Genomic DNA, 24,399 nt, shown 5'->3' on the forward strand with positions numbered 1-24,399 from the left:
TTCTCAAGCCCCACCTCCTGGATTCTTATGAACATGTGAGAATCTCAGCTTTCTCTCTCTTTTTTTTTTTTTAGAACATTTCTAGCCTTCATTGTGCAGACGAGAGCTTGAAAACATGTCTCCAATTGTGACCTAAAAGTTCAGAAATTGGAAAAATCCAAAACATTGGGGTGGGTTTAAATCTCATGATTTGGGGATCTAATTTGATAATTTGGAATGCTTGTGGTTGGCAATACTGATATTCATAAGAGCATCTCAGATGTTATACCCCATAATCTATGGGGAAAGAATTCTCTGGTATGTCTTCTGGGAAAAGGAGAAAATGAAGAAAGAATAATTTTAGCCATATTTTTTAAATAGTCTAATACAGAATATCTGAGGCAGCGTTTTTGAACAGGGACGCTAAGTAGAAGAGAGGATAGAATATTCTAAAAAGAAAAGAACTCTATTTAGAACTAAAATATTTTAAGAATGGCTGTAAAAATATGGTTTTGTTCTAGTATAATGGCTTCACTCCTTTTCAATTTTGGAAGAGACTGATAGGAAATCTGAAGGAGGAGACAAATATCTGCATAGAGGCAAAGATAGTACAGCCTTTGAAAGAAAGCATTGGTTCTCCCAAAGATATTTTACTGTGAGTTAGAGGTAGATTTAGCTAGGGGTGTGTTTTGGTTTTGGAAAATGTCATCTGGGTAAGTTTTGATGTTGCAAAAACAAGACCAGACTTCATTCAGATTCAGTTCCATTTTATTCGAACCAAGTTTGCTAATTCCTGATTTAGCCCATTTCTGCCATTGAGTGTAATGGAAAAAATAATCAGTGATTGACAGGTAAGCAGACATGCCAAACCTGCGGGAAAAACACAGAAATTGGGCTTGTTTTTGGCTTAATTGGCTTGTGAGTTGCTTGTTGGCTAGTTTTTGGCTTGTACCTTGTTTGGCTTGTAGCTTGTTGCTTTTTTTTTTTTTTTTTTTTTTTTGATTGGCTCCTGGCAAGCAGGGACAAGGGAGGGAAAGAGTCCGGGTTACACAGCGGGCCCACCGCAGTCCCAGATTGCACACTGGGGGATCTAGTCACAGAGTGTTGGGGTTCTTAGGGATTGGCTTGTTTTGGCCTTGTTTTGAAATGGGATTAGCTTGATTTTTGGTTTATTGTGAAAGTCGGGGTGCTTATTTACCATGTGAAAGTTGGCAATTGTGCAGGTAAGTCTGGTTTATTTTCTGATGTGTGTAATATTTAAATCCAGCCTGGATGAAGCTTAATATTTATGTTGGAGAGTGTTGCATTTTTTCATTTAAAATATCAAAATGTCTCTCTCTCTCTCACACACACACACACAAACAATGGGAGAATTAGAAAGTAAAATAAGATTAGTGAAAGGTGAAAAAATCTGGACTGATTGTGCTGGGGGATTATTTTAAAATAAAAACATTGCTACCTAAGGGAGATTTATATTTGGATAGTGATTAGTGATGGACAGAATGAAGTAAATTCTCAGCATGTCAGGCAGGGAATTAGAGGCGCTGCTTGTGTTAACATTAAAAGCTTTTGTATGCCTGGCAATAAAAATATACCCTTATGTCTGAGGTGAAGGAAATGTACGTGGTTCATGTTTATGCATAAACTTCTCACAATGAAGAGGGAAAACGGTTGTTGACTAAGCTAAGGTCATGTCTATTTATATCTACAGCAAGCTTGTGATAATGAAAAGAGGCTTTAATGTGTCCCAAGGCCTAGATGAAACACACTGAAATTTTAACATGTGTGAGGGGGGGAAATGGTAACAATATCCCTCTTGAAGTTCCAAGGAAGCGTTTATTGATGGATTTCTGAAGAGCAGTATCAAAGAAATGAAAAGGAATTTGCAAAACACAGAAATCCATTCCATTTTGGGGCTTAGAATATGTCTTATATCTGTGCTTTTAAGCTTTTTTTAAAAAAAACTACAGTACTTTAAAAGTCATCTTTTAGTCAGAGGCAAAGTATTTTATATGATTGTGTTTATATCTGTAATATGACCAATATGACCGCCAACCCAAATATGCCTCCAGTGATGGCTTCTTGGCCTTAAAAACTGCACAAGTAGGTACTTCCCAAGGCTGGCTCTCCCACACTGGTATAACAGAGAATTGTGTGGGGAAGCAAAACAATAAGTAATAGAAGCTGCTCAGAAAATATTTTCAGGAGGGATTGGGGAGGGGGGTGACAATTTTTCTTAAAAAATGTACAAATATCTTTTGATTTTATTGACAAAAAAAATCAAAAGGCTGAAAAATGTTCAGTTTATAATTGGTTTTGATTTACACTTTTTCATGAAACACTGGAAACATTTCCAAAGAAATGCACATTTTTCCATGAAAATTTATGTTTAAACAAAATGCCATTTTTCATCCAAAAAATCCCATTTCAAATGAAAATTTTTGACCAGCTCTAGTCAGAGGCTGCTTTACTTTGTGTGTGACGGTAAGGGCTGACATTTGCTGGTCTGTCTCGGGCAGGAAAATCCCTAGACCCAGTTATACGCACTTTTCCATCAGAAGTTTTCAGTCTTAGCCAGCCACTCACACCTACCCCTGTCCAGGGAAGCAAATCTCTAATTTTTTTTCAGCCTTTTCCAGCCAATACAGACAAACATTCGTTGCCGGAAGGTAAGTTATTGTTTTGTCTGGTTAGAGGGAGCACACCAGAATGTTACAGTCCTTCTGTAGAGCTGAAGTTAACAAAACGTGGCTTCTGAGAAAAATCCTGTTTGAGGGAGAAATCAGCAAAATGCCTCTGAGATGTGAGATGAAAACTGATACATGTAAAAACATACTGATTTCTTTTATCATCAGATACAAAAATGAGTTAAGAGACGGGAACACTCTGTGAGAAAAGTTAGGCTAAATACTATTAAAGCTGACTATGAATCATATGGATTTTAGTATTTGGAAATGCAATGATAATAATATGTCACCCTCCTAGAGTACTTACTGTACAAAGATTGAAAATTAACAAACATCCCTATGAAGTAGGCAATTACTGGTATCCCTATTTTACAGATGGGGAAACTGAAGCCAAAGTGGTTAATGACAAGGTTTTTAAAGGCATTTGTGTGTCTAAAGATGCCAATAGGCACCTAGCGAGATTTTTTTAAATGCCTACGTGCCTGTCTCTGACAAATCCCAGTAGGTGGGATTGAGGCACCTAACTGCCTTTAAAAATCTGCCCCTAAGTGACTTGCACATGATTTATGGACGTCTGTGGACAAGCCAGGAACAGAATGCTGACCTACCCTCCCTTTCCCGCGCCCCGCCATGCCCATTCCTTCAGCACAAGGACATCCTCTCCTCTAAGGAAATGTTCATCTGTCACTTACATTATAACATCTTTGGAGCAGGGAGCACATCTTTATTTGTGCCTTGTACCACACTGAGCATGCTGTTGGCCCTTATCAAATAAAAATATTAATAACAATTCACAGATGCATTGCAAATTGCTTTTAGGTATTCATGCCAGCTGGAAACAGTAAGAGAGGACTTATTAAAACAGAAAATCCAGTGTGGGCTAGGCATTGAAAAGGAAAAAAACATGTTATAATTCAACTGTTTCATTAAAGATACAACTAGATGAGAAAATGAACCAACAATTGAGCAAAACACATTTTACTTCATGTAAAATCTTGGCAAGGAAATCTTTAGCTTTTAGAGACAGACAGTAAAGCTCTAACTTAGGCACACATCTGCATGTGTGTTTTGTATTACTTACAAAAAGTAATGTTAAAAGAAGATTAAGGTTACAAAGTCAACCACTCAGAAATTAGGAAATGTCAGAATTAAAGGCAGCCGGTGCCGTCGTAAGCCATGTCTACACTACAACCACTACATCAATTCGCCAACCAATTGTTGCTACCAGCTCTATCTATAATATACTACTGTATGTGCGAGTGTATATGTATACACACATGAAAAACATTTTTAAAGTTCTTACTCATGGCTAGTTACTCTGGTTTTAGTGTTATTTAACAGGTTGCAGGGCCCAGAACTGTGTATACAGCATATGTTTTTATTTGTCTCATCTGCTCTGGTCTTTCAGAAACTTGCTTATGCATTCCACGCCTGTGTGCTGCCTTGAGGCACAGGGCTGCTAAGCTAATACTCTCTAGGATTCAGCTTCCATAAAGCTTGTTTGGCTTTGATACCAGCAATAGTAACAACTCCAGCGCCTGCCACTACATAATAAACCAGCTTCTCCAACTCAGCTATTTCCTATCCTGTGTGCAAGGCACAGCTGTGCCTTGATAGCCTCAGTGCAGGTGTGAGATGAACAGAAAGATGTCACCTAAATTCCCAGATTACCTAGCCAACAAAGGCAACATAATTGTTGTCTTCTGAAGTTTTGCACAGAACTTTGATGCTGCAAAAAAATCACCAAGACCCAGTACAAAATTAAAGTAACAAAACCTACATTTTGTAATGCACCAGGGTTGTCTAATCCATCTATGAGCTCACATCTTGTTAATGGGCTCAAGAGGAAGGTTTAGTTAACGTTTCCCTTACTAACCTGGAAAAGGAAATACTCCCCCAAGGGAGGTTTTTCTTCAAGTAGGGAGGTCCACAGAAAAGTATGACAACTTCTGGTTGTATTACATATCTAATCTTAGTTCTGGCCATCTTCTCCTTCCTTCTCCTCATCCCCATGGATCCCTGCACCTGTGTGAAGCACCTCTGTGGGGTTCAGAGGGAGAGGGAATGCTGCTACAGAGGGTAGTTCTCTGGGGGAGGAGGCATAGGCAGGACAATGCTGTTTATGGATCCTCCTGCGGCATCTCTGGGTGTATATTATAGACATCACAAGCACAGGGATTGTGTTCTGGGCAGCTTCTGAGATGTAAGGTGGGCTGAAAAAGTCTGCCATTGATGAAAGGTATAAAACTGAGCTAAAGACTCATATTCTAGACTTTCCTTCACGCAATTATTTCTTTGATAGGAAACCTCCAAGGAAACTCTGTTACTGCATAAAGCCAGATTGGCAATTCAGTGCTTGACAATTTGCTCTCAGTTAATATGTAACCAATGCCCCAGCTTGACATTATGGCTTCTGGAATTGCCCTTTTTTATATAAAAGTAAGCTCTGGTCATGAAAAAGTTCACAGAACTTCAGTAGGGGCTTAAACCCCATGCCAAGGTCAAATTCCCACTAAAGTCATTACATTCCTGGCCTAACCCATCACATAGTGGTGCTGTGTTTTGTTAAACATGTGCCATGTTGTAACCCACAGGTGGCCGTGTTTGAATAGTGGATAAAGTGATTTCGGCATATAGATTGTGTGTCAGTGTAAACTTGATAAAATATGTCAGGATACTTTGGTAGAAAGATGCTGGATAGAGTAAATGTAGATTCATAGATTCATAGATTCTAGGACTGGAAGGGACCTCGAGAGGTCATCAAGTCCAGTCCCCTGCCCTCATGGCAGGACCAAATACTGTCTAGACCATCCCTGATAGACATTTATCTAACCTACTCTTAAATATCTCCAGAGATGGAGATTCCACAACCTCCCTAGGCAATTTATTCCAGTGTTTAACCACCCTGACAGTTAGGAACTTTTTCCTAATGTCCAACCTAGACCTCCCTTGCTGCAGTTTAAGCCCATTGCTTCTTGTTCTATCCTTAGAGGCTAAGGTGAACAAGTTTTCTCCCTCCTCCTTATGACACCCTTTTAGATACCTGAAAACTGCTATCATGTCCCCTCTCAGTCTTCTCTTTTCCAGACTAAACAAACCCAATTCTTTCAGCCTTCCTTCATAGGTCATGCTCTCAAGACCTTTAATCATTCTTGTTGCTCTTCTCTGGACCCTTTCCAATTTCTCCACATATTTCTTGAAATGCGGAGCCCAGAACTGGACACAATACTCCAGCTGAGGCCTAACCAGAGCAGGGTAGAGCGGAAGAATGACTTCTTGTGTCTTGCTCACAACACACCTGTTAATACATCCCAGAATCATGTTTGCTTTTTTTGCAACAGCATCACACTGTTAACTCATAGTGTCCACTATAACCCCTAGATCCCTTTCTGCCATATTCCTTCCTAGACAGTCTCTTCCCATTCTGTAAGCTTGACCAAGAGGATATATTATAAAAGTGGGCAGTCATGCTTTTTATTGTCTCTCCTAGGTACTTATATGGCTCCCCTATGTGAGCACCTCTGAGGTATTTATCACCACAACACCCCTGAAAGGTAGGGCTGTGTTATCCCCATGTTACAGAAGTAGGGAACTGAGGCACAGAAAAATGATGTGACATGCCCAAGGTCACACAGGAAGTCTGTGATAAAGCAGGGAATCAGACCCAGGTCCAAGACTAATACCCTAGCTCCTTCCCATGCTCACATGGGGTGTTGATTTCACCACCCCACTTCCGTAACTAGGTACCTCTGCAGTTCATTCCTCACACTTTTAAAAAGCATCTGCAAAAACTATTTTTCTCCAATAAATATTTTTATTTTTAATCTCTCGACTACTGTATGGTGTCCAACCCACCTTTTAATGAAGGCACACTATTCTGCCTTCTCTCTGATTTTCTGTTGTGTATCATGATGGTTTTAATTGCATTGTATTTTCAATTGGTTTTCAGCTCACTCGGAGAAATAGTTATAATAAAAGCCTGGCCCTATACTCCTCTCTATCAATCACAGCTACATCAGGATTTTAATACAAGGAATGAAGGCAGGATTTGCTATCTATAAAATGTTTACATAGTAGTTATTAGTCACTATATTATCCAAAGCACACTGAATTGTCCTGAAGGAAAAGAAAAAAACATGACTTGAGCTCGAATGAAGAGTCTTCTGCTACAAGTTCACAATAGTTTGCACTGACCTTAACCACTGTGTGTGGTACCTACTGTTATAGCTTTAGTGATTCCAGATAAGGGTTGACAAGGAATGTGACAAAGTTAGATGGCTTAGACTGACTAAATCCTGAGTTTGCAGTAATTAACCAGGCATTATTGCACTGCGTGGGACAGACAGGGAACATTAAGTGATGGTGCAGTATACTACTGATTTCACTCTCGGTACATTAAGAAGGTTTATAGTAATGTGTGTAGGGTGGGATGAGGGGATTCCCTAGCACGGAGTTTTCTGCCATCCACGGTTGCGACACGAAGAGCGGACAGAAAGGAGAAAGGGGAGGTAACACACCAACTTGTTGTTTTAAAGGTTGTTCTGCCTCCCTAAGTTACTAAGCATGTGTCTTAGAGCCAGGATCATTATGTTTGGCTGTCTCCAAACTGAACAAATCAACATGCACTTAAAAAATGCATAACCAGCAGCTGGTTATAATAAAATAGCCTGTGGTCTATCAAGCTCTTCACTTTAATGAGAGCAAGAGAGCGTAATGTAGACTATCAGCTTCTTACTAGCATGCTTGTTATTTTTCAGCAAAATTTGAAACTATCTGAACAAAAAAAGTCGATCAGTGTTTACTAAAGTCTTTGTAATCACTGTACATATCTCCCAGATGGGTAGCCTCATCTTTTAATAGCCCAGTAGAGCTACTGTCGTCTCTTGCCTGCAGGAGCGACGCCAGGGTTTTTGACGCCCTAGGCGGGGATCTTTCCACACTCCCGGCCATCAGCGGCAATTCTGCGGCGGGGGAGTCCTTCCACACTCCCGGTCTTCGGGGCACTTCGGCGGCAGGTCCCGGAGCAAGTGAAGGACCCACTGCAGAAGTGCCGCCGAAGACCCGGAGCGTGGAAGGACCCCCCCCGCCGCCGAATTGCCGCCCAGGTGACAGGTCGCCTAAATGGAAGCGCCGGCCCTGCTTGGCTGCAGTTCTAAACCTTACATCACCACTATGAGAAGCAAATTCTTGTCTTCTTGAGCGTTCTTTAATAAGCAGATGTCTATGGTTCACCAGTGGTGTGTTATAGAATGAAATAAACGGATAGCAATGATTTGTGTGGAAAAGTAGAGGACCTTCATTTGCATGTATTAGCCATAACAGATGAGCTAGGATTTAATATTTTTTATCTGGTTCGATCTTACAGCAGCACACACGCAAGCAGAAAGATCAAGGGACTGGGATGGAATGCACTGTTTTTCATTTTGAATGTTAAACTGCCAATTAAATGTCAGTTAGCAAGAGAAATGTCTCAGCTACATTTCTCTCTTGCCTACCACTTTTTTCCTAACTTCTTGCTGTGTTTGGTAATTGTTTAGGGGCCAGTACTGTTCTCCATTAGCTAACTTCACCTGCTGCATTTATTATTATTCAGCATACATAGTGTGTTAGCAGCTAGAGGCTAACCAGTTCAGGGCCCCTTTGTGCTGGGCACAGTCCACAAAACCATAGTTATTGACAGTTCTCTTCAGTCAATTGCAACCTAATCTGTATTATGTAGACTTTGACAGCACAACACTTACATACTGCGCAATGTGCGTACTTAATAAAAAATGCCTTTGTCTGCTTTCTGTTATCTTTCTCAGAGATCAAAAATAGCAGTCTATGAGAAAATGTGGTCGTATATGAAGTCAGCAGAGCCATCTGTATTTACCAAAACAACAGCTGACGGGGTCGCTAGAGTGCGGAAGTCAAAGGGAAAGTTTGCCTTCCTCCTTGAATCGACCATGAACGAGTATATCGAGCAGCGAAAGCCATGTGACACAATGAAAGTTGGTGGGAACCTGGATTCCAAAGGCTATGGTGTAGCAACTCCAAAAGGCTCAGCATTAAGGTGGGTGGAATAATATAACAATATATATGTTGTTATAGTATTCCACCTACCCTGATGTATTGTGTTGTCATTTTCTTTCTTGTGGATTTTGAGGTAACTTTAAAGTTTAAAATCTTCAATATTCCATGGAGTAAAATAAGACGGTAAATTATGGTTTCATTTACTTAATGCATCCATTTTTTAATGTTCTCTCTGTGTTGTCCTTTCTGATTGTTTGTTGCTGTTTTAATTTTACAGTTCAATGGCTTTTTCAATTTAAATGGTAAAAGCCAAGTTAAACTGCCATATGTGACGAATGTTAATTGCATGATGTGGTGTTCTTGTTCCTTTTTTTCCTCAAAGCCAATTTCCCCATCCCGCACACTTCAGTTCTGAGCAAATGTTATCCTCCATGCCACCTTCCAATATTTAACCCTGTATTTGCTGTAGAAACATTTTTATGGCTCCACGTTCTGTGAAATTTAGCCAATTTGTCCTCTTGTGCTCCTTTTTTTATACGTTACGATTTCTTAAGCGTTTGTGCATTTTCTTACGAGTTATGTTTTATCGTTTCAAGAAATGCTGTTAACCTGGCAGTATTAAAACTGAATGAGCAAGGCCTCTTGGACAAATTGAAAAACAAATGGTGGTACGACAAAGGAGAGTGCGGCAGCGGGGGAGGTGACTCCAAGGTCAGCCTCAATGTCACCACAATCGGGTACCTTAGTGAAGAGTAATCGGCAAGGCTGTTATTTGACTTATCAAGGCGAAAAAAGAACACAGATTAGAACCATCTGAATAATCACGAAAAAAGCCGCTTGCTCGCGCAGTAGCTTTTTAAATGAGACATGGTCTTATTTTCGTCATGTACAGTTTAATCAAACTCGGGATCCTTATTTAACTAACAGATAGAGCAGGGGTAGGCAACCTATGGCACGGGTGCTGAAGGCGGCACACGAGCTGATTTTCAGTGGCACTCACACGGCCCAGGTCCTGGCCACCGGTCCGGGGGCTCTGCATTTTAATTTAATTTTAAATGAAGCTTCTTAGATATTTTAAAAACCTTATTTACTTTACATACAATAATAGTTTATTTATGTATATTATAGACTTATAGAAAGAGACCTTCTAAAAACGTTAAAATGTATTACTGGCACGCGAAATCTTAAATTAGAGTGAATAAATGAAGGCTCGGCACACCACTTCTGAAAGGTTGCCGACCCCTGAGATAGAGGCTCCAGTAGTGTTGGCCCTGCCAGGGGTGCATTAAGTTAGGAAGTGTTCATCTGAGCTCATCCTTGTACAAAGAAATAGTGATCACGCATTAACACTTTGAGCACAAGGTGTTTCATAGTTCAGTGATTTGAGGCTATTTGTTGTATTTTTAAGAGACCCTTTTATAAGGGCAAAACAGCGAACAGCAAAAGTCTTGAAGTCTGTAGGATCAATTCTCCTTAGCCCTTTTTTGTTGGCTTAAGATGGGCATAGCAGTCTAGTACCAGCATACACAGCTGGCCTCTCCAGTGGCCAGTGGGAGCTGGACTGGATTCCAGAGGAGAGATACATCTTACCTTAGGTTACCCGTAGCTCAGAAAAGTAAGTAAGAAAGAAAAGTAAGTTTGGTTGTAAAACCAATTGCTAACGAGGCTCAGTAGATGAGGGTAAAGCACTTATTACAGCAGCAAGATTGTGTTTAAAACTAAGGACTGATTCTCCTGTGACACCCTTCTGGCAGGAAACATTTTACAAGTACTTGGAAATTGCAGTACCTGTGACTAGAAATAGGAGATGCATTGCCTGCACAGGATAGCAGTCTCTGCTTGCACAACTGAAGTGTGTGGTGGTCTGGAAAGGATTCATTTCCAAATGTAAATGTAGCTTTTAAAAAAGCAATTTCAATGGCACGTAACCTAGACTAGAACGTAATCTTTAATACTACAGAGACTGTCACGTTGTAAATATCTTAGATAGAAGGGAATAAAATTGTATTTGCTGCACTAGTTAAACAGATATTGGGTCCAAATGCCATCAAGTGGAGCCAGGACTTCACTCATTATTTTAACAGTGTGGATTTTAACTAAAAGTTACTTTGAACAACTCATCTTTTGCAAAAGCTAATCAGTTAGTGTCCATATTATTGACCACTTCCTCACAAAACTAAGTGATTAACAATTATGTTTGCATTAGGGCTGTCAAGCGATTAAAAAATTAATCATGATTAATCGCACTGTTAAACAATAATAGAATACCATTAATTTAAATATTTTGGATGATTTCTACATTTTCAAATATATTGATTTCAATTACAACACAGAATACAAAGTGTACAGTGCTCACTTTATATTGATTTTTTATTACAAATATTTGCCCTATAAAAAAACAAAAGAAATCATATTTTTCAATTCACCTAATACAAGTACTATAGTGAAATCTCTTTATCATGAAAGTTGAACTTATGAATGTCGAATTATGTACAAAAACACTGCATTCAAAAATAAAACAATGTAAAACTTTAGAGCCTAAAAGTCCACTCAGTACTACTTCTTGTTTGTCTTAGCAATTGGCTGAACAAGTTTGTTTACATTTGCAGGAGATAATGCTGCCCGCTTCTTGTTTACAATGTCATCTGAAATTGAGAACAGGCATTCTCATGGCACTGTTGTAGCCGGCATTGCAAGATATTTACATGCCAGATGCGCTAAAGATTCACATGTCCTTTCATGCTTCAACCACCATTCCAGGTCAGGGAACATGCGTCCATGCTGATGACGGGTTCTGCTCGATAACAATCCAAAACAGTGCGGACCGACACACGTTCATTTTCATTATCTGAGTCATAAGCCACCAGCAGAAGGTTGATTTTTCTTTTTTGGTGGCTCGGGTTCTGTAGTTTCCGCTTTGGAGTGTTGATCTTTTAAGACTTCTGAAAGCATGCTCCACACCTCATCCCTCTCAGATTTTGGAAGGCACTTCCAATTCTTAAACCTTGGATTGAATACTGTAGCTATCTTTAGAAATCTCACATTGGTACCTTCTTTGCATTTTGTCAAATCTGCAGTGAAAGTGTTCTTAAAATGAACAACATGTGCTGGGTCGTCATCTGAGACTGCTATAACATGAGATATGGCAGAATGCGGGTAAAACAGAGAAGGGGCCATACAATTCTCCCCCAAGGACTTCAGTCACAAATTTAATTAACGCATTATTTTTTTTAACAAGCATCATCAGCATGGAAGCATATCCTTTGGAATGGTGGCCGAAGCATGAAGGGGCAAACGAATATTTTGCATATCTGGCACATAAATACCTTGTAATGCTGGCTACAAAAGTGCCATGCAAATGGCAATTCTCACTTTCTGGTGACATTGTAAATAAGAAGAGGGCAGCATTATCTCCTGTAAATGTAAACAAACTTGTTTGTCTTAGCCATTAGCTGAACAAGAAGTAGGACTGAGTGGACTTGTAGGTTCTAAAGTTTTACATTGTTTTCTTTTTGAGTGCAGTTATGTAACAAAAAAAATCTACATTTGTAAGTTGCACTTTCACAACAAAGAGATTGCACTATAGTACTTGTATGAGATGAACTGAAAAATACTATTTTTTTTGTTAATAATTTTTACAGTGCAAATATTTTTAATAAAATAATATACACTTTGATTTTAATTACAATACAGAATACAATATGTATGAAAATGTAGAAAAACATCCAAAATATTTAATACATTTCAATTGGTATTCTATTGTTTAAGAGTGTAATTAAAACTGCGATTAATTACGATTAATTTTTTTAATCGCGATTAATTTTTGTGAGTTAATCACAAGAGTTAACTGTGATTAATTGACAGCCCTAGTTTGCATTTACCTGTGTAATTTGCACAGGGAAGCTGGACTGGGCTAGGTATTATCATTACCATGACATTGCTGATCATACGGAGTGCAGGAATTGCCAACAAAATTCATTCAAAATGTCTTTTTGTTCTGAAAAGTATTCAGATTGGAACTATAACATGCAATCTCTCAAATAAAATGCTTTTGTATTGGTCCAAAATACTGCAGTATTTTTAGTAAGCTGCAGAGTTTTGGACAATTATTGCAAATTACTATTGTGTTTTATTAATAAAAGTTGATTACATCTGGCTAGTTAGTGAATTAATCTGTTACTTCAGTCATCTGGGATATTAGCAAAAGCAGTTGTGTAATAAAAGGAAAGAAAAGACTGAAATTCAGATTAATTTAATCACTCCAGTTCTTCAGTACTCATCACCAGCCTGGAAAAGAGTATGGATTTTAATAGGCTTCTTAGTTCTCATTCTTGTCCCTCAAGCAACCTTTTATATAACATTAGGAGTGCAAGTATATTAAATGTTCATTTTCCTCCCAGCATCCAACACTGTATTGTCTGCCTCTACCCCATGAAAGAGATTTCTTTGTACAATGCAGCTTCACCAGTTGCCTGAACTACAAACCGCCAACTAATATTTAAAGTTCTGAGAAATCTAAAACAGGGTTTTTTTTTTACAAAGGTAATAAATAGTAAGGGCAAGGTCATCTTTCTATTTTTGTATTTGCTCAGGCATCATTTAAAGGAAATAATGCTCTCTGTTAACAAATACTCAAGCCTGTGTTAGTAAATGCTAGAAAAGCAGTTCAGTTATTCCATGATAAAGGAAAAGAAAATGGAAATGAGGAGAACCTTTGATTTGTCCTTTTTAACCATGAATCACAAATCTCTCTCCTATTTATTTGTTGTTTATTGTAATGTTTGGGGTTAAGGGCTGGATGGTTATTTCAGCTATAAACCTCAATCATCAGGGATTTGTCACTCAGCAGCGTAAGTCCCCTGGGAATAGAATGTGGGCCAAGCCAGTTCTCAGGCCAGATGTATACTTTCTCCTTGGAGAGGTGGAGGGAGAAAGAACCTCAAAGCAGATTAAGCTAGGGTTTTTAAATTATTACTTCTAGAGTTGTCAAAAAAAGATTTTTTATTTTAAAAGTGTTCATTTCCAATGGTGATATTTTGCAGGCACTTAATACCACTGGCTGGTGTGTTTTGGCATTAAAATATAAATAATATATGCCCAACTGTGCAGAAGGTAGCACAGTTTTTACAGTGTGGATTTTAGCAAAGAACTTTAAGTTACTTTGGACAACTCATCTTTTGCAAAAGCTAATCAGTTAGTGTCCATATTACTGTAATCATTACTGTAACTTAAATTTAACTGTAATGCTTTTGAGGGATTCTGTTGACATCACACACCCTTAAAGCAAAGTTCAAGTTGTCTCCTGAACCCCAAAAGAGAACCACAGCCCTGCATATGTACATATTGCAGGTACCAATACATTATTTTGTATTATATATGGTTAAAGACAAATCTTTACCTGCATTTTCTCCCATTTCTCTCTCTAAAGTCTATAATCCCCTTCCCTGCCCCAGGCTGACAGATTGAATTTTGCAAGTATATACATTATTTTAATGCCAGGTTCTTATTATGACATCAAATAAGTATGTAAAACAATGTCCCTCTCAAAACATAGCCCATCTTTTATGTATTGATCAGAAACTCGCAAGGTAGTCAAAGATTGAAGAGCCTGTACATTAAGAACAGACTTGAAGTATTTCCTAGACGTCAACTAGCACAATAACGGTAGCAATGAACTTCTCTTAACATTGTGTCAGCTACAAAGGAGCTAATGTAATGTCAGTGGAGGTGTCCAATGTAATGACACTGCTCAGTGTTGGCATGGTATCGGTGCTGAATAGGGGAGCCATTATGATGCTAATGCAAGTGTTAAAAATATTTACATGCTGTTTTTTTCTTTTGATTGATTGGTATGAAACTCAAACACAGGAGGCTGAAATTCATTCCTGGTGTAACTCTACACAATCCAGTGGAGTTACACCAGGAATGAACTTGGCCCACTATGTTGTTCATTGATTACTGCTTGGCTTTAGCATGGATTTCACACTGTGTACGGTAAGGGCTGCAGTGAAGTCTTGTGATCTAATTTAAGACGGATTACAACCCTTTTATTCCTAACATTGCACTGTTTGTGCAGCACACTGAGATCTTCAAATGAAATACAATATTGAATAGCAGCGTATTATTATTGTAATTATACTTTTCCTATTCCAATAGTGCAACTCAGAGAGCTGGATACGAGGATGTACATTTTAATTAAAGGTGAGCCCAATCCAAGTTCAAATCCAGATTTGGATCCAGACTTCTTCAAAATCTTAGAGTGTTCTGATCCACGATTTTACTTCAGCCCAAGATAGGACTAGAGAGCCAGACTGAAACTTGGATTTGGATCCAAACATTCACAAAGGTTGAAGCAGTTTGGATCCAGATTTTTGGTTCAGGCTCATCTCTAGTTTTAATGCATAAAATATGAACATTGGTTTGTTTGTTATTTTAATGTCAAGAGGAGACGTTAAACAGCCTTTTCAAAACTGTTTTGTTTTTCCTTTAAAGGAGGAAATATTTGGGGAAAGATAGAAGCTATCGCAACAAGGAACAGATGCAAGGTGTATCATGGAATGAGATATGCATGTGTCATTGACTTATGGTGCAATATGATGGAGCTTACTCACTCATGACAGCTTTTTCTACTAGCTAAGCTAATGGAACAGCTCTATTAGCTTACCGGGTAGAGGCCCAAGTTTTGGGGAATAGGTCTCCTGAGTTTGTAATCAGATACTTCCTGCTGGTATTTTAGTGTGTGTGTGTGTGTGTGTGTGTGTGTGTGTGTGTGTGCTGTATATAGGCTTGAATCATTACAGATTGATGGTGCCGTGGTCTTAGACTGAGCTCCTCTGACTCCCTGATATTCTGTTTGTGCTCAAGATATGGGGTGAGTATGTGACTCATTTGCTTGTGTCTGTGCGCGCTGTTGCCCACTACTGGACTACAAAGAACCTAATCACCTAGAAAAATTGGTTCCGTAGATGCTTGTCTTCCTCCCCTTAGTTTGTCAAGTGCACTTTAAGGTCAGATGGCTCTGAGTTTTAATCATGCCTCCTCTTGATACTGTATGTTCATTGCCATCAGACAATTACATTCTGAGACTAAAGGAACCCCAGTGACCGATAAATCCTATGATTTTACAAGGATTTTAAGTCTCACAACTGGAAAAAAAAAAAACATTTCAAATTGACTTGTCATGGAGATTTTCCTTCTATTAGATTCCACTAAACAAATTGGTATTATAAGGTTTATCATTGTTACATCCAAAAATAGATGTTCCCTTTATATTTTAAAACTGAAAAGATTGAATTTCTATTGTGAAATAATTATAGAGAGCCAGATTCTAGCTAGTATAAATCTCCATACCACCACTGAAGTCAGTTAACACCAGCTACAATAATTAACATCAGCTAAAGATCTGGTCCACAAAGTCTTGGAAGCTGCCAGTATTTCACTGGGAAAGGTACTTATCAAATTCCAGCAGAGACTATTTATTCCATGAGACTAAAGGGAGGTCTTGGCATATCCATCTGTGATTTCTGTACGATAGTGTGCATATGCTTATTTAAACACCGCTGACATGCATATCATAATTCATTCGCTTATCTTTCTTAAATGCAAAACAATTAATTGCACCCATAGAGATTCTTGGCAAAATTGTACAGTATATTGTATCCAGATACTCTTATCTGAGTGAGTTGACTTCTTAATTGTTTGAATCTGTAGTAGTACTTAGAAAAGCATATGCCAGGAAATTTGTTACTGAATATTGCCAGTTTTAGGCCCAGTTATTTTATTATACAAGCGTGTCCCCTCAAACCTGAGCGATTACTGAGCAGGGATTTAACCAGAAATATGCAAGACATTATATAAATAAAGATAGCAGGATGAATGGATAAGTTTAATTAATTAGTTGTATGAGAAGAATTTTCTGTTAAGATATATTTCTGTAATTCTGGGGTTGATACATTTCTGGTCTTCCCTTACCTTGTTGGTAGCATTTAATGACGGCTAACTTAAAAGTAAATTGTTTGTGTGTGAGTAGTCTTGAAGTGGATTCCACATATAGAGTCCTTGCTAATCATTTGACTGAATTTCTTTATCAACAATAGTTTTTTTCAAAAAAGATAGCCTAAAAAAAGACATTGACGTAACACAAGATGCCCCGGTATTTAATTTCCCAGCCTTTTTGTTAATCATAAAATTTAATTTGTAGGGTTCTAGCCATAGATGCTGGAATTAGGGGTGCTGCCACACCACCTGGCTTGAAGTGGTTTCCATTATATACAGGGTTTACGGTTTAGTTCAATGGCTCCCAGCACCTCCACTATAAAAATTGTTCCAGCGCACCTGAGCTAAATTCTGTCCTTGGATCCATGCAGCACATATTGTCTTCAGGGAGACATATTCATGCACATCTGAGAGCAGAAGTTGGCCTTAAGCAGAATGAATGTGTTCCCCCTGTTTCTCTGTATCAGTTTGCTTGTGTACGTTTACAGCATACCATTTTATTCATTTTTAATACGGATGTATTTTAAGAAGAAATCCATTATGAATCATTTTAGATGCGATTTGCTATCTTCAGAACCCCATTGGAAAACTTCTTATGCTTTGCAGAAGACTCACTTTTCAAATATGATCTTTAAAAAAAAAAAAACACATGCAACACAACTCATTCATGCAATTTGCATGAAAATAGTGTTCACCAACATGCAGTGACTTGCTCATCCAGTGGATGCTCCAAGCATGGGCTATGGGTTGGAAAGGAAGTAAAATGACAGAACAGAGCCAATCATAACAGCACTGTGCTAATTCACGCTCATGACTAGGCCAGCAACTGAAAAATATTGCAGTTTGCACATTAGTAAGCAGAATAACATTTTAAAAGGAAGGCATCAAACATTGACTTTGTTCATTTATTTGACAAAGACTTTTCACAGCATACTATTAAATAATGCTGTAGCATATTTTGTAACCATAATTAAGTCTTTTGTAATATGAGACTTCGTTACAGCATTCCTCCACTTATATTATCACAGAGGACCGAGAGCCTGCTTTAGTGTGTGTGAGATTTATAAAATGCAGCCTGGCGAGGTTCTATTATATAAGGATCATAATTTAGGAAATCAGTGAGAGAGTTTCTAAAAAATGTGTTACACAGATTGGAAAACAGCTGTTGGACTTAGGGAGTAGATGGGAAAAAAAGACACTCCCTTCGGAAACAGTACGTCTACACTGGACTAAAAGACCGGCAGCACAGCCACGACTGTCCTGAGTCAGCTGACAGGGCTATACATTGCACTGTAGATGTTTGGGCTGAAGCCTAGCTCTGGGAGCCTCCCCCTCATAGGGTCTCAGAGCTAGGCTCCAGCCCAAGTCCGAACGTCTACGCAGCAATTCTACAGCCCTACAGCCCGAGCCCTGCAAGCCCAAGTCAGCTGAGCCGGGCCAGACGCATGTATTTAATTGCTGTGTAGACGTACCCAAGTCTGCCACCCTTACTGAGTAGTAGATTAGAGTGTAAACCTCTCTACTCAATGGTAAATGGGGCAGAATATTGTCAGTAAGCAGGACCCAATGTCCTGTCATTAAGGCTAAGAGAAAGCTGAAAAAAGTTTGTGAACATCTTTTCACCAATTCATTCTGACAACAGTTTGTGGATCTTTGTATTTATCTTCCATGAATATTTATAAGAGTTCAATTTTCCTCAAAAAATGTTTGAAGAAAGTGAAAGTCTGGTGAATATTTGCGTAAATGTATTTACACAAAAGTTTATTCCAGAAAGGCTCACATAGCCACCTTGGAATCTCTTTGGATTTCTCTACCCCTGGTTATAAGAGTTTCAATCTTCCCACCAGGGAACACAAAAAAAACGCCTTGTGACCTTCAGTGACTAATCACACACCACAACTAATAAATAGCAAGTATTTCACAAGCAACCTATATCTGGTCACACAGGGCCAGACTTTCAGAATGACTCAGGAGCCAAAATTGGGGCCAGATTTCCAAAACAACGCGGCACCCATGAACCTCCACCAAGAACAATGGGTGTAGCAGAGTGATGAGCACTTTGGAAAATCTGATCTCACTGGTGGGTCATGAGCCCCTCTGAAAATTATGGCCATGAAGGTTTTGTCTAACAGTTTTGATAATAACAAAATATTAGCAAAAATCAAAGCCCATCCAGGGATAATTATTGACATAGAAAAATAAAAGGGACTAAATGTTTTGAAAAAGTGATTCACTCTGAATCATTCACCCAGCAATATCTGTCACTAAGGGCCAAGCTGAGACAAACCTTCTTGGGATGGGATGGGAAGGAGGAATAAGACTGAAGGAAGGCTACTAGAATTCACAATTTCTAAAGGGATTTCATTAAAGGACAATGAAATCCAAGCAACTGAATCCATGTCCTTAGTTGTACAGAATACCTGATTGGGTTTTTTTGGTGGTGAAGGATGGGGGAGACAAAGCTTTGATATTTTTATCTAACACAGCTAGTTTCATTTAAAAGGAAAGAGAAAAAACTCGGGAAAAAATGCATTTTTTAAAGAAGCCTCTCTTGTTTTGTGCTTCAAAGCAACCCTAAGGTTTCAGCAATAGAAGTTCATATTGCAGGCAGATGCCTACATTCATTCAGGTAGGTTCTCGGTGATGTGTCTCTGTCCCTGTCTACTGCTGTAATAAAGTTTTTGGGAAGCTATGGCTTTATATAGCCAACCAAGCTATCCCAGAATGACCTGGGCAAGCCTTCAAAGGAGGCAGCAGCAAACTGAAGCTTGTAGATGATCCAGAAAGCAGGAGCCTCCAGTGAAGCCTTTACAAGAGAAAAAAATCTGAAGGTGGCAAGGAATATGTACATAAAAGCAAGAGAGAGAGAGAGAGAGAATGAGGATGCTGGCCAACGTATAAGGTAAGTGAAGGCCCTTGCACATGTCCATTCACAGCTACATCAATGTAGGTTAGAAAAGGTCAAGGAACAGTGGTGTGGTAATCCCCATAGAAAGCAACCATGTTGCTGTGTAAGGTGTCCTAGGAAAGGATTGTAGTATCAAGCTTCCAGCCTTCCTTGTACTGCTTCTCCACAGCATTCCTGGGGTGAGATTTGGGAAATTTCACTAAACCCCAAATCTCTGTTTCGGTTGTTCTTGCCACATCGGTATCTCAGTCTCAGGCATTGTTACAAATGAACTAAAATGACTTGTAACAGCTTTCATTTCCTAATCCAATATGCATGCATTATTGCATTAGCACTTTGCACTTATATTAAATTATGATCCTGCTAGTGTAGTTTAATGTGTTTGAGCTACATTAATGAAACATAAATAAACTTTCATAGAGCCTGATGCCGGCATCAGACACAGACTGCAAACTTCCATAAGAGAAGAGAGAGAGAAGCCTGCAGCATCAGATGGTCACACATCTGACTCTATGGAAAAGTATGTGTACATGTTTGTATATATAATACATATGATATGTACACATACAACCCAATATATACAGATACATCTACACACACACACACACACACACATCCCCCAAGCTGAGACAAACCTTGTTGGGATGGGAAGGAGGCATATGGCTGGGCTATTGAAAATTATATGACAAAAGAAAACATATTCCAGATGGCACAAGCTCATGACCTAGTAGTATCCAACCCATTCTTTACACAAAGAGATGAACATCTTATTACTTACAAGAATGGAAGGACTAGACGCCAAATTGATTACTTGCTTGTTTCTCAGCAGAAAATAAAAGCTATAAAAGACTGCAAGGCAATTGCAGGAGAGAGTCTTACTAATCAATATAGACCACCTAAATATTTCTCTTAGAACAAAGGTACAGCAAAAAATCAAAGATAAGATGACAAAAAACTACAAGGTAAAGCTAAGGAGGACACTACCTCATCTTCTCCATAACGGACTCCTTAGACACCACACGCAGAAGGAGGGGATAAATGTGGGCGTTTTATGGCCACAAATATATTGGAGAGTGCAAAACAAGTTTGTGGGTATTCAACAAGAAACTTGGAGTGAAGAAGTACAAGGCATGATAAAAGAAAAATGTTTAAACTCTGGCAAAGGAGTAGGAGCAAATGAGATCTGGAAGAATACACAGATGTAAAGAAATTGACCAGGAATGTAGCTACAAAAGCAAAAGTGAAGACTTGGAACAAAAGAAGGAGAGAGGGGAAAGTGTATAGACTGGCAAAGGAAAGGAACAGAAATACCAAACATATAAAGGAAGTGAGGTTCGTCCAAGATTAAACTAATACAGTGTTGTCTGATGATAGTAGCATAAAGAATCAATGGAAAAAGGTATTTTGAACAGTTTTTAAATGAAGAAAATCCAAGACAGCAATACAACTTCAAATTGATGAATTTTAGTGTAGTGGAGCCGATCACACCAGATGACATGGCAAATACTATCAAATAAATAACTAATAAGGCCCTACGTCCAGACAAAATCCCTGCTGAAGCATGGAAAACATTTGTAAAGAAGGTACCCATCTGCTGACATCCCTGTTCAGTTCAATCATGAGATGGGAAAAGATCTCAAACACAGAGAGGAAAAGTATCTTGGTGCCGATATACAAGGGGAAAAGTGATGCTGACAACTGCAGAAATTATAGAGGTATAAAGCTGATAAGTCAGACAAAAGAAACTGTGGGAGAGAGTCATCAATAAGAGACTAAGAAGTGAAGCAGATATTAGTGCAAATCGATATGGCTTTCTGCCAGGAAGGTTGACAATAGATGCTGTTTCTGCATTGAGACAGCTAGGGAAAAACTAGAGAGAAAAGGAAAAATATTCACTTGGTGTTCATTGATCTGGAAAAGGCTGAGTTCCAAGAGACGTCATCTGGTGGTCTATGGGTGGAAGAATGAGTGGAATGTTCAAGTCATGTATATAGAGGCAATGTCAATAGTCCGACCTTTTAGTAGTGAAACAAGTAAAGGTGGGAGTACATCAGGGATCAGCACTGAGCCCTTTTTTGTCTATCCTTGTCTTGAAGACCCTCACAGGGAACATACAGAAGGAGGCACCTTGGTGCATGCTGTTTGCAGGTAATATAATTCTATGCAGTGAGAAGAAAGTGTAAAAGAAGATCTTGATAAATGGAGAGATGTGTTGGAGAGACATGGGCTCAAAATAAGCAGAGGAATTATCCTTGAAACTAGATAGGCAGACAGTAGTGAAAATGCAAAGTTTCAAATATCTGTGTTCCAGAATCTGGGAAATGGAGGATGAATTAGAGCTAGGATGATAAACACCTGGTTCAAACGGAGATAAGTGGTATAGTGTGTGACAGGAAGATACCAGTAAAATTAAAAGGGAAAGTCTATAAAGTGGTCCATCCAGGTTTAACGTATGGCTCTAAATGTTGGGCACCAAAGAAGAAACATGAGTAAATGGTATATTCCACCAAAATGAAAATGTTGAGAGAGATGAGTGGTGAATCAGGAAAGACCATCTGAGGAATGTGTATGTTAGAGATATGCTCGAAATAATACCCATAAGTGCAGGCTCAGATGGTTTGGCCATGTAAAGTGCAGTCCTGACAACTATGTGAGTAAAAGAGTCCAACGGTCCTGACAACTATGTGAGTAAAAGACTCCAACAGATCAAGATTAAAGGAAAAGGACAGAGAGGCCAACCCAAGAAGTGGTGGGATGTCATAAAGGAAGCATGTTAGAATAAGGTGCGATAGAAGATATGTCACTGAACAGAGCACTTTGGAAGAAGAAGATTCCTACAGTGGACCCTATTTGATGGAATTTACACAAGGAAGTAGAAAAAAATATAGATATATCTATACACACCTCCATAGAGCCAGATGTGTTGCCATCTTATACTGTCGTGTGTGTGTGTGTGTGTAGAATGTATACACAAAGACATATTAGACCAAATCCACATTACACTAAACAGAGCGTTATTTACAGCCTGATTTTAAAAATTAAATCCAGCTGCAGCCGTGAGTAAACCTACTGACAACATAACAGAGATGCACTTACATGCCTCATGACAACAAAACAAAAAAATCTTTTGTACTACCAAGGAGAACACTAATTACAGAAAAAAATATTAATGAAATTTGTGACAGGATTCCTTTTGTTGTGAAGCCCAAGCCTGCAGCTTTTAACTACACAAAAATAATGAAGGAAACTTACCCCTGATTGCGAGTTTGGATACATTACAAAAGGCCCTACCAAAACCGCCCAGGACTGCCTACTGCAAAGCTACTAATTTGCAGACACTCGTTGTCAGAGCAGAATCAAAACCTCGTATAGGAGTGCACTGTTGTCATTGAAAGAGATGCAGCTTTTGTCAACATCTGCCTCCAACTTCCATATTCACCAGCCGCACTACAGGCAAATATGACAGAACAAAACAACATCTGCATCCACCTTCTGCATTCACTAGATCTGTTACAGGCAAAAATGACAGCGTAAAGTGATTGCCAATATGCACACTCACAAATAATGGCTTAGTTCATCACGTCAACATGCAGAAGGTAAGGAATAGTATGTGGGAAAAACATACAGTGACCTCCATAAAAGATTGAGAAATTACCAGTAACCTATCGTTAACAGAAAAATTGATCAGCCAGGGGCCAGGCACAACAGCATCAGCAGCTTCAGTGCATCAGATAAGAAAATATTCCTCACTGAATAAGTGTCAAGGCCTGAATAAAACGTGTAAAGAGAATTTCTAGATACACTGTTTGAAAACAGTGTCTACTGAAGGATTTAGCACTGAGGCTCCTTCATTCTAGCCTTTTCCATCTGAAATCTTGAACGCTGTAGACATGTAGTAATTGATTATTAAACTAGGTTAGAAATAAAAGTGGACCCAAGATTGGAAATAGTAACAAAGTTGTAACAGGTTTCAGAGTAGCAGCCGTGTTAGTCTGTATCCGCAAAAAGAAGAACAGGAGTACTTGTGGCACCTTAGAGACTAACAAATTTATTAGAGCATAAGCTTTCGTGGACTACAGCCCACTTCTTCGGATGCTTCTTGAAAAGAATTCCTTATGATTTTGAAATGAAAATTAAATATGCTTGTTTATAACTGATGATAACAAGGACTAGCTGATAATAAGTGACCATATTATTTTGTATTGGGGAGGCATCTGGATTCCCCAGTCATGGACTAGAACCTCTATTGTGCTATATAAACACAGGACAAAAAGCCAGTGCTTGCTTATATATTGAGAATGTGTCAGTTTCCATCATGTTGTATTCTGCACGTACAAATCAATATGAATCCTATGCCAGAGGAAGGATAGGATATGGTCTGCATATATTACCCGTGTATGATGGTTATCCTTTACAGGGCTCATTAGAAACTCAGCATTCATTGTTGCAGGTGCCTAGAGTCACTACAGTGTCTTCCTATATAGAGAGCAAGAAATACTTTGGTACTGCTGTCACTGTAAGGTGGCACATGTTGAGTTTTTAATATCACCTACTGGGTGATAATACAGGTAGGCCATGATGTATAACCCATTTACTATATGTGGCTATATACTTATTATGTATTTATGCAGCAATCTTAGATAGACTGATACGTTATGATGGGCTGTATCTTGCAATAGAATGTGAAAGTTCTGCTCTAGGAAAGGCTAGAAGAGTTGGATAATACATTCACCCTTAAAGGTTTGTATGTAGTCATAAGTTATTTCAATTACAAGATCTGACAGAGAGTCTATTTAATAGTTATAGACCGGATCGGGA

General features: G+C 38.8%; 1 protein-coding gene across 4 annotated transcripts in view; it reads left to right on the forward strand.

The window, feature by feature from the left end:
• The window catches only part of GRIA3 (glutamate ionotropic receptor AMPA type subunit 3), a 210,701-nt gene that overhangs the window by 165,150 nt on the left and 21,152 nt on the right, over positions 1-24,399 (forward strand). For 2 of the 4 annotated variants that reach the window (XM_054039726.1, XM_054039724.1), the window contains exons 13-14: positions 8,471-8,718; positions 9,275-9,389. In XM_054039726.1, coding sequence (XP_053895701.1) covers positions 8,471-8,718; positions 9,275-9,389 — 363 coding nt within the window. The remainder of the gene's footprint in view (positions 1-8,470; positions 8,719-9,274; positions 9,390-24,399) is intronic. The other 2 variants (XM_054039725.1, XM_054039727.1) reach the window with 1 other exon arrangement.

The sequence above is a fragment of the Malaclemys terrapin genome, chromosome 9 (assembly GCF_027887155.1).
Source record: "Malaclemys terrapin pileata isolate rMalTer1 chromosome 9, rMalTer1.hap1, whole genome shotgun sequence".
Lineage (NCBI taxonomy): Eukaryota > Metazoa > Chordata > Testudines > Emydidae > Malaclemys > Malaclemys terrapin.